The 11,922-nt window shown below is 43.9% G+C and overlaps 1 gene segment (V, D, J or C); it reads left to right on the top strand.

Moving 5' to 3' along the window:
- Positions 1–8,903: 8,903 nt before the first annotated feature.
- Positions 8,904–9,468, top strand: LOC116528000. The segment is given in 2 exon segments: positions 8,904–9,055; positions 9,146–9,468. Coding segments are annotated over 2 exon segments (345 nt in total).
- The last annotated feature ends 2,454 nt before the right edge of the window (positions 9,469–11,922 follow it).

The following is an 11,922-nucleotide window of genomic DNA, read 5'->3' as shown; positions in this document are numbered from 1 at the left end:
CGGGGCTTGGCTGGGTTAGAGTTAACATACACAGGATGCTGAAAAAGAACAACACAAGATGTGTGGAGCAAGGGAAAGGGAAGTCAGCTTGAAGCTGATGTTGTGTGCTAGAGGTGAGTACAGCCATGCTCTGGGTTGAGGTCTGGATGGCTCCCCATGGGCAAGATCCCTCCTGGCCCATCTCCATCCCTTCCCCAGGTCCCAGACTCAGAGGTTTCACCAGAGCACAGCTCCTCCCTGTGGCCAAAGCAGCACTTGGCCACTCACCAACCCAGTGTCAGCATCCAGGCTGGTTCCACACCCCACAAAACTGAGCAGCAGGGATGGATTTGAAAGGCCAGGAGGGAATGAAGAGGAAGGAGGTGTTGGCAACAACACAGAGAGTCAGCAGCCAGAGCATCAGGCAGGCACACACCTAGGACATTCTAATTTTTTATTCAACAGAAATTGTCTGAGTGTGTTCAGACACCTTATCTCTACCAAAATTACCAAAACTTAGCCAGATGTGGTGGTGCCTGCCTGTAGTCCCAGCTACTCAGGAAACTAAGGTGGGAGGATGGCTTGAGCCAGGGCAATCAAGGCTGTAGTGGGCTGTGATTGCATCCGTGAAGAACAAGTAAAGGAAAAGGATATTCCTCTGACAGGGGCTCCTTTGCTCTCAGCTGCTTCCTCATTATGTAGCTTTATCTTTTACCAAGTCTAAGTCCTAGAATTTAGAGAAGAGAAAGCTGAGGGCCAGGACCAACAACACTGGCCTGGGGCATTGTTGTTAAATGTAAATGGGCCCTAAGTCTTGATTTGCTAAGAACAGTCTGATTTACGCATGCTGTCCTGGTACAGTTACTAGTTGCACCACTTTCATTCTAAAAACGTCCCGATTTGGTCAATAAATTGCATATTCACTCTAGTTATATAGCAAAGTCTCATGTGATCATCACAACCAGACAGTGAGTAAGGAGTTAAGTTTGCTATTGCGTGCTGCATGCAAGAATTTTGCGTGGGGGAAGTTTTCTATTTCTCAGTGCTGTTTGTTGTTTTAGGAGGAATGGAAATCCACAAATTTTCTTTTGGGTTTCTGACCTACACAGGAGACCACAAAGGCTGAAAATTCAGTATCTATCACTCCCTCTTTCTACAATACTAAAGGAAGAAAAGCACTTATCAGCAATTCTAGGAACACGACAAAGATAATGTTCTTCATGATGGCTTTCTGAATTCACTTGATGATGAAGAAAAATGAGGAAATAGTCCCCTTTATGCCACCTGAACAAACCAACTTTGTCAGTCTTCCAAGACCAATGGGAAATAGCAAGAGTATGACAGGAGAAACCCGGATATTCATCAGGAGGATTCTTCATTTCTCAAGTACGGCAAATGTCGTTGCTGAGGTTAATCATAAACATGCCTTTAGAGGGAAGTATGGGGCTTATAGACCCCATCTGGTTAAGGACTACTCATGGCTTTCTTGATTTAATAAGGTTTTACTGTGGTGACACAAAGAACACTGTTAAACAGAACTGCATTACTTGAAGAATAAAATACATTCAATACAACTAATGGATAAATTCTTCTCTCACTGTACACATTACATCTCTTTGCCTTTTTATGATCTACTTTCTTATTATTCATGATCCATCCCTCAAACACCAACCCTCTCCTGAGCTTTTCTTAGATCCAGCTTCTACTGAACATATCTGCTCCCATACCTAGAGTCAACTAGTTTAAAGCTGAATTCATTATAGAGTTCTCTTTCTATATTTTCTGTCGGTGAAGCTACACACATATGGTTAGCCAAACTTGAAACACAGAAGTCACCCTTAACTTCTTCTTCTTCTTCTTCTTTTTTTTTTTTTTTTTTTGAGATGGATTTTTGCTCTTGTCACCCAGGCTGGAGTACAAATGATATGATCTCGGCTCACTGCAACCTCTGCCTTCTGGGTTCAAGCAATTCTCCTGCTGAGTAGCTGGGATTACAGGTATATGTCACCATGTCCAATTTTTTTTGTATTTTTAGTAGAGACAGAGTTTCACCATGTTGGCCAGGCTGGTCTCGAACTCCTGACCTCAGGTGATCCACTTGCCTCGAGCTTCCAAAGTGCTGGGATTTCAGGCATGAGTCACCACACCTGGCCTACCCTTAACTTCTTTATCCATCTTACTCATCACCTGTATTCGAAGTCCTGAAGATTTTACCTGTCTTAAAGATCCTTGACTTTTCTTTCAAGTCAACCACCTGTGACTTGATTCAGTTTCACATTTTCTCTCCTGAATTATTGAAATTGCACTAAAAGCACTTCCTTGTTTGTGGCTTTATTCTCCTTCAACTCACTATCCACATCAGAGCAATCTTTCTAAAATGCACATGGATCATGACATTTTCCTGCTTAAAATGCTTTGGTGGCTCCACATTGACACTAGGGTAAGTTTAAATGCCAGCACTGAAGTTCACATTCTTGGACACTATATGCTGTTTTACACCTCTGTGCCTTTCCCACACACCTCATCTGGTTAATGCCCATCATTCTTCAACTCCCTAACCGGGGAGAACTCTGAACTCCATCTGCATTCTCCAGCTCAAATCAGGCCTTCCTGAACTTCCCTAGCAGCCTTTTATTTTATTACATTTACTGCCAGTCATGTATTACCTGTATAGATATCTGCTTAATGTCTAGTTTGTCCAGGTTGTATAAAATTCCTGAGGGCATAAATAGTGTCTGATTTTCTCACTATTATGCCTCAAAGCCAGTATTTACATGGCACGTAGTAATTGCTCAGTGAATAACTGCTGAATGAATGAATGAGGTTACTTTCCCTCTTTGCTGGTGAACTTCTAGTCACCCATTAAATTTACCTAAAGTATCATCTCTATCTATAATTAATCTCTGGCATTAACTTATGCCCCCCCTCCCCTATCTCTACCCCTATAATGCCTCAATTTGTTGGATGCTAACCCATTCTGTTCCTCTTCATTGTCCTTTTAAAACCCTGTGTATGTTGCTATTATAATTTTTGAATTTTGTTGCAGACTTTGATTTCCTTGTCTGTTTCTTCAACTGGAATATGAGCTTCTGAAAAAAAAATATTTTACGTTAAAATCCTCAGTTTGTGACACTGTCTCTGGCCTAGAGTAAATGCTTAAGTTCTTCTTTGCCCCATTGGGCACTTAAGCCTTGTCCAAAACATCCCCACCCATGGTCATCCAGCCTCTATTCTGGACAGGAGAACACAGTATCTTCTTCTGGGAAATCCTTCCTTCTGTTGAGCCAGAAAATCATCACCTTAGAGCTTTGAATCTTTTGCTCTCATTCCTATGCCTTGGGGATACAGGATCAGGAGAGGCATAGTAAGAAGATAAGTAGTTAACAAAGCCAAAAGAAGATTGTGGGTTCTAAAATAGTTAGAGATGAGTCAGGTAAGTGAAAACTCTAGCCCAGCAAATGTACATTTTTCTCTTTAGGTAGCAGTTACAAACCGTGAAAGGCAATCTCAAAAGTGTCTCCCCATTCCTGGAAACAGCATGTTAGGTAGTAGTAGTCAAAGCTAATGCTGGCTTCTTTGTAGACAATCCAGCAGAAATAATTTCTTACAAAAACAAAATAGTTGGTACAGGACTATGTAGATTGCTCTGAGACCTGGCTGAAAGTCCTCTCCTTCAAAAAACCTTCTCTAATTGCATCAATCCCCAACTGATGATTGGTTTTCTACATAATCTTTGAATGCTGATAAGAATAGTTCGTGCCCCATTATTTGATGATCAAATATCATAGTGATTTAAAAAAGTTGTTTCATCTCAGTCTCACCATCCAGAATATTCACACACACTAAAAGATGTATATCCTATGTCTTTTTTTATTTGCGTTTATTTATTTCCCCCTTTCACATGGTATCCATTGCAGTCAGGTTATTCTATATATTTGTGGTCAATGGGTGTTCGGTAACTAGAACAGAACATAGGATCAGTACTTGAGGAACTTAGACTTCAGTCAGGCCTTCAAATGCTGAGAAGAAAGCATCTGGTTGTGGTTATTAGGCCTTTGGTCCTAGTGGGGTGAGTGAGAGGTGATTAGAATGTCTGTGCACCTGGGAATGTTGCACTGTGATTCCCCAGCTCCCACTTTCAAGGAAGAGAGTGGTAAGAGGCATGTGGTGGGCTATCAGGAGCAGCTGCTGTTGCGCCTGTAGGGTGCTCTGCAAACGATGGCAGGTGAGGAGAGGGGTTGCATTAAGAAGGAGAAAAAAGAAAGTGATTAAGATACAGCCAGTGACCTTAGGAAGATCCAATCCAGTACAGGAGACAAGTACTTACATAAAGATTTGTTAGTATACAAGGAAAATCCTAGGGATTTTAGAACCACACAATTGGCATTGCTCCCTGGAGAATAAGGTGAAAAATAATAGAACTACGGAGGGCTCAGAGAAGCCCAGATAAATCAAGCACAAACAAGCTCATTAGCTGCAACCATCACCCTGTACACTGAGATCTTCCTAAAAGGTCCTGGGGCCTTCCCTGCTCATCACCCAGGTCAGCTGCCTCAAGATATGCAATAATCTCACTGTGACATAAAATACAGAGGACTAAAGTGGTGCATTTGTTTGTATCTATGTAGAAGGGAGGCCTGTTGGAAGGTGATAGAGACCATGCAGTGTGTGGAATGTGTCTCCCCAAAAGTGGGGTGGAGTCCACATGGGGTGATGAAAGCAGCCTTTTGCAGATTGCAGAAGCCCCAGCAGATTGCAAAGGTCACTGCATGGGACAAGCATGCTTTGTGTGGTGTGTCAGACATTGGACTGAGGTGAGGAATGTTTCAACATGGGTGTTCTTTCTGTCACAGGAAGTCAGAACTTGAATGGAGAGAGGAGGCCATTTACAAGGGAGAGATGGTGGCAGCCACAGCATATGTGGAGTTACATGCAAAGGGACTGATCAAATATGTAATTCAATAAGGATAACAGAACCAAGCTTCTCAGTGTTGGGTAAGGGAGTTGCAAATATGGAAAGAGGGAACACCAGATCACAAGAATAAACCTTATAATATTGGATTGAAACTACTGTGAACTCACCGCTTCTCAATATGTGTAGATAGGAATTAAAGATGCTTGTAAATATATGTGTACTTTGAATATACATGTATATGTATAACTCTGTTTACTGTGATGCCTAAGAGTAGTTCACCCCAAAAGCACCCCAAAAGACTTGGTGTCCACATACTGTTTTCTAAATACCTTGTCCATTAGAAGGAACCAGGACTCTTTGGACAAATAGTAGATACCAAGGCAGGCAGGAAAAGCCTAGAACGCCTTGTGCCATAAAGCAAGAAAATGCTCAAAGAATGATGGGGACTCTGACAGGAAGGAGAATTTAAGAATTAACAATCCCTCTATTTCCATATCTCCTTTGGACAATACTTCATCAACACTGAAAAATTATTATTTATAAATAAAGCCTTTGAAATAAAAATTGTTTTTATCAGTTACATTCCAGCCTTTGACCTGATTTCTGTAGATTTACAGACACAAATATATCAATGCCAACCATAGCACATTAGAAACACAATTTTTTTTTTTTTTGAGACGGAGTTTCGCTCTTGTTCCGCAAGCTGGAGTGCAATGGCACGATCTCGGCTCACCACAACCTCCGCCTCCTGGGTTCAGGCAATTCTCCTGCCTCAGCCTCCTGAGTAGCTGGGATTACAGGCACGCGCCACCATGCCCAGCTGATTTTTTGTATTTTTAGTATTTTGTATTTGTATTCACCATGTTGACCAGGATGGTCTCGATCTCTTGACCTCGTGATCCACCCGCCTCGGCCTCCCAAGGTGCTGGGGTTACAGGCGTGAGGCACTGCGCCCGTCCAGAAACACAATTTTTAAGTGCTTAGATCTACCTTTTACACGTGGTTTTTACTCTTTTCCATTCCATCCATCTATTCATTGACCAATTAAGCAAATGTATATTAAACACCTGCACCCTGTAAAGTGTTTTGATAAGGGCAGTGAACCATGTAAGATTCTGGAACAGCAGCCTAGTGAAGTCTACCCTCCTTGGCTTCCATTGTTTCAGAGTTGGGTAGAGAGTTGGAGAAAATAATTTCAGCCTCTCCCCATGTCCAGATTTCAAGGATGAGGAAATGAGAAGGTCAGTACATGAAATGATTTAGGCACCTAAAAACCAATTACTTTAACCTTCCTAAAGCATATCCTATAAAACTTTCCAAATTAGATGTTATCTGTAAGCATGTCAAACATGTCTTATAGCTTCTGTAAGCCCTGAAGCATTTTGACAGTGAGAACATTATTCACAAAAGCTTGTTGAACAAATTAACGTGGGCCATGCATCCATGAGAGTTGGTTTTATTCACTGCTCTATTCCTGGTCCTCAAACAGTGCCTGCCATACAGTTATGTGTTCCATAAATGCCTATTGGATATTTTTTTGATATCTTAAGTGTGTATATGGAGGTTGTTGGGGGCGTTTCACCAGTAGGGGCAGAGTTGCTAAGCCTTTACTTCGGTGTTTCAAATGACTTCTTGCCTTGTGTATTCCCCTGCGGAATCCCTTTGTGTATCCATGCTCCCAGTGTTGTATTGGGAGGACTGGGAGCAGGTGGCTGAGATGAGGGCAATGTGCCTCTTTCACCTCGAGGAGGAGCTGTGACTTTACTGAAATTCCAGAGTCAAGTGGAGGGAGGAGAAGAGAGGCAGGAGAGAGGAAGGGACTAAAGAAGGAATCAAGTGCTCTGGTTTCAGGGTTTGCTCCTTGTTCTAGTTGAGAGACCATGTGTGGACAACTCAAAGACACTAAAGTTCATACCAGCGGGACCTGCGTAGCATCATCTTTGCAGTCCCTCTGGCCCATGCCCTTAGGGCCTTCTGTTATTCTAGTCTGTGTTCAGGTCCAGCATCCTAAGTAGCTGAGACGCTCCCTGGGCTAGGGATTGCAGAGTATGCCTCTCATGTCCCCTCATCACCCACGGAGGGGTGCTCCCTCCATAGGGGGCATTACATTACTGGGTCTTAAAAATACACACAACCAGCTCCAGGGAAGGGCACCAGGGAAGGGTTCCACTGAGCCAGGGAGGTGGCCTTCTTGGGTTCACCGAGATGAGGGAGTGGAGCCGGAGTGCGCCTGTCCTGGATCCAACACAGGGAGATGGAAGGCATCTGCCCAGAGGGAAGGGGTCGGTGTTAGAGAGGAGGGAAGCCACAAGTGGGAGGAGGAAGGGGAGAGCCAGTCATTCATTGTGGGGAGGGTGGGCAGCTGCTAAGGAAAAAAGCAACTGTCTGAGGAACCCACCTGCAAACAAGGCCCTGACAAGTTAGTCTAAATTATCCTCTTGAGGTGCCGGCGCAAAGCTTGAAAGGGAAAGAGGAAGTGTGAGCTGTAGACACTAACAGTGACACCACCAGGAGCAGAGGCCTCCCGAGCAGCCCCTGTCTCAGGACCTGGGAAGCTCACCTAGATGACCAGGATGCCAAGCAGGGTGACATGGGGTCCCCCACCCCCGTGTGACCCTGCCATGGGCTGCAGGCTCCTCTGTGATGTGGTCCTTTGTCTAATGGGAGCAGGTGAGTCCTGGGCACTGGTGGGACATTTCTGTCCTTGAATTTGTGGCTTTTTTCATGGAACTGCCTCAGAAGACTCTGTCCTGGGCTTAGTCTGAATTTGGCTTCTCATTTTCACAGGCCCCATGGACACTGGGATTACCCAGACACCAAAATACCTGGTCACCACAAAGGGAGTAAAAGGACGCTGAAATGTGAGCAACATCTGGGACGCAGCTCTATGTATTGGTACAGACAGAAAGCTGAGAAATCCCTGGGGTTCGTGTTTTACTACAACTATAAGGCACTCATTGAAATCCAGACTGTGCCAAATCCCTTCACACCTGAATGGCCTGACAGGTCTTGCTTGTACCTTCATGTGGTCACGGTGCAGCTAGAAGACTCAGCTGTGTATCTGTGCACCAGCAGCCAAGACACAGCCCTGCAAAGTCACTGCCTCCCTGTGGACAAAGCTCCTGGGTCTAGTCAGGGCTGTGCGGGCAACACCTCCAGCTGAGCCTCAATACTTGAGTCAGCATTCTGCAGGACCTCGGCAGAAATCTCAGGCCATCGTACTGTCATTTATCGGATGTGGCAATGCTACATTGCCCAGACTCCATCAGCCTGTGGCCTGACTTTGTCTTGAACAAGACTGTGCCTGAACTTGAATGTAGGACAGGTGCTGCCAAGTTCAAGTTGTTCCAAGTATCTTCCAGTTGGTTTGTGCCTCTGGGAAATCTTGTGTGAAGCATTGAACACTCTGGCCACACCAATCTGCCTTCCAATATGAATGATTTTTGTCTTCTCCTTCCACCCAAGTTAGACCCTGGGTCTCTGCCCTCACCCCAGATCCAAATATGCTCAGACCTCTTCTTTTGTTTTTAAAAAAAAAATACCCATTCCCCTCCTCAGGTGGCTCTATCAGTGTCTGAGCCAGAGGATAGTTCACTCTCCCTGGGGCATGTGCACAGTTTCAACTTCTTGATGGCTTCTGTCTTCCACTCAGAACTTTCACACTTGTTCCTTTTCCTTCTGTTTCTTTAATTCTAATACCAAGTTTTCTTGGCATCCATTATCAGCTATAGGGTCTGTTTTACCTGCATTGTTGCTTACCGCAGGTAATTAGAGAAGACCTAGAATTTCTGAGCCAGACTTTGTGCTCAGGGTTACCTTTGCTGAGCCCCATATTTTCCAGCATTGCTCCTAGTAATGGCCCTCGGTCCTGCACAAACCATCAGACCCCAGGGGCTGAGCAGGGCCCTGCATTGCCAGGTTTCTGCACCAATGCAAAGGCTCCCTCCTCCCTCCTATAGAGGGTGCTCCAGGGATGGTGGGTGTTGCCAGAGACACCAGTAACTCTGCCAGACCTTGCCTGTGGGGTCATGGGAGCTCAAAATGCCCCTCCTTTCTTTCACATGACCAGATATCTGAGCTAGGAGGGGTCTCATTCCTGCTGTGATCCTGCCATGGATACCTGGCTCCTATGCTGGGCAATTTTTAGTCTCTTGAAAGCAGGTCAATCTTTAGGACTCTAGGGAATTCTTACTTTGAACTTACCTAAGACAGCTCTAAACCATTCTCTTAATCTTCTTTCTTTTCCTACAGGACACACAGAACCTGAAGTCACCCAGACTCCCAGCCATCAGGTCACACAGATGGGACAGGAAGTGATCTTGTGGTGTGTCCCCATCCCTAATCACTTATACTTCTTTTGGTACAGACAAATTTCGGGGAAGAAAGTCGAGTTTCTGGTTTACTTCTATAATGATAAAATCTCAGAGAAGTCTGAAATATTTGATGATCGATTCTCAGTTAAAAGGCCTGATGGAACAAATTTTACTCTGAAGATTCAGTCCACAAAGCCGGAGGACTCAGCCACGTACTTCTGTGCCAGCAGCTGAGCCACAGCCTTGCAAAGACACCGCCAGCCTGTGCACAAACCCTCACAGACCTGCCTCCCTCCCAGCCGCCAGCACCCACTTCCTGCCTAAAAAAGGGAAGTCTCTGGTTGGGTTTGTTCTTGCAGCCATCTCCAAATAGACAGATATCTGAAATTAAATTACCAAAGATATCTTGGGCAGGAATGGCCAAATACTGTAGGATTTGCAGAATTTTTACAGATACTACAGGGTGTGACTGTGGGCTCTGAATATGGGTGGATTGTACACCACCAAGTAACCTACGTCTTCTCCTTATTCTCTTTTTGCCATTTTTATTAGGCTTTTTTTTGTTTTAGTTGTTTAGGAAAACATATTTTAACTCATAGGATGGTGAGATGATTACTGAGCGGGAGTTCAGATATTTCCATGAGAATGTACAGGGTCTCCACAGAAATTTTCAGAAGGGGCTTAGTACGATGGCCTCAATATCAATGAGTCTTGCTCAGCATGTGGTCAATGGCAGAACTATCTGATGACCTGTCAACCTGGTGTGATGCATTTGGGCTAATGATGCTAGCTCACAAAATAGCAAGTTAAGAGAGTAGCAAACATGGAGTTTAATATTGGGACACCATTTCACACCATTTCAAGGTCAACAGAGGTCTAGACCAGCATGAGGGTCTCCCGAATTAAGCCAGGCAGTGCAGGAGCAGAATTCAGCTGCAAAAGTCAAGAGGCATCTAGAGGCAGAGGCAGGAATAAATTTGTCGCTTTCAACTTAACATGAGGCAGCCAGATTAGCTTCTTGAGCTTCATTTACCATCCTAGTGTTATTGAAGAGTTGGAGCAGGGAAGGTGGAGAGAAGGCTTCAAAAGAAAAACAATGGATTCCTCGTAACATGCCAGGATAAGCTCAAGCAATACATGGTAGAAAAAAGATGTGAGCAGATCGTATTGTTTATAAACACCTGAATTCATGTATTCACTTATTTTCATGTCAGCACCACTACCATGAAGTCTTAAAGAATGACTGACTGACCAACATGTGTTCCCATACAACTTTGCCTCGGACAAAAAGGACTCTAGCTTATTGCTCAAAACATCCTGTATTTGTACAGATTGCAGCTGACCACCACCTTGAAGACCTGACTACTCGGATTTAGTGGAAGTAACGTGAGAGTGGGCGGCATCAGATGCCTCTATTACCACTTCATACTCCCTGGTGGAAATGATTCCACTTTTGATTCCAGCCACAGCTATGATGAACAGTTCCATGCAGACATTGACCTACTCCATAGTTACTGCACCTCACCTTCAATGTGGTCATGTGTTCCCAAAGTACCCTGTTGCGGAAGCGTGAGACAAATTGGTGCCCTGCATGGCCCATGTGCAGGCACAACCCAGAAGTGTGAGGGAACTGATGTCCTCTGGGGCAATCCTCAGCCACTGGAGAACAAGAAGCAGTGGATAAGAGCCTTGGCATTCGTCTTGGGCCTCCTAGAAGGGCCTAGTTTGATAGCCAGCCACCTATGTATAAGGACAGCCCAATTAATATATTTTCTTTTGTATTTTATCTGCTTTTTGTTTCTCTGATTTAGTATGGATATTTTTATCTGACCTATCTTCCAGTTTATCTACTCTTTTCAGCTTTATTCCTTTTTTTTTGAAATGGAGTCTCGCACTGTCGCCTGAGCTGGAGTGCAGTGGCACGATTTCGGCTCACTGAAACCTCTGCCTCCCAGGTTCACGTGATTCTCCTGCCTCAGCCGTCCGAGTAGCTGTGATTACAGGTGCACATCTCCACACCCAGCTAATTTTTTGTATTTTTAGTAGACACGGGGTTTCACTATGTTGGCCTTGAACTATGTTGATCTTGAACTCATGATCCACCAGCCTCGGCCTGTCCAAGTGTTGGGATTACAAACGTGAGCCACTGAGCCCGGCCCCATTCCTCTTTTAAACATACCTATTGAATTCTAAATTTTTGTTATTTTGTGTATCTCAGTTCTAGACTTTCCACTTAAATCTTGCTACAATTTCCAGTTGTCTGCTAAAATTCTATGTTTTGCAATTTACTTTGTTGACTATATTAACCTCTGTCATTTTAAAGCTAGCTTTTGATAACTTTAACATCTGAATCTGCTTGGGTCTATTTCTTTTGTCTGCTTTCTCTTTTCAGTTTCTGGGCATGTGATTTTGTTTTCTCACACAACTAGTAATTTATTTGAATGCTGGATGTTGTATATAAAAACTATAGAGATAATTTGAGGCTCTGAATGATTTCACCTTCCCCAAATGATTCACTTTTGCTTTTGCTGGGAATTGCAGCAGGGGCAGGTCACCTTAATTGAGTTGATGACTGAGCTGGATCGATCTCAGCCATTTAAGTTCCAACTAGATGTCTGAAGTTTAACAGCTTAATCAAAGTGTAAATGACATAACATAATATTTGCCCATTGCAAGTATGCAATTCAATGAATTTTGAAAGCTTTGTGGAGTTGA

The sequence above is a fragment of the Sapajus apella genome, unplaced genomic scaffold (genome assembly GCF_009761245.1).
Source record: "Sapajus apella isolate SASKATOON/1434 unplaced genomic scaffold, GSC_monkey_1.0 scaffold56, whole genome shotgun sequence".
Taxonomy (NCBI): Eukaryota; Metazoa; Chordata; class Mammalia; order Primates; family Cebidae; genus Sapajus; species Sapajus apella.
Note: the sequence above shows the minus strand (reverse complement) of the source record. Positions and strands in the feature narration are given on the sequence as shown.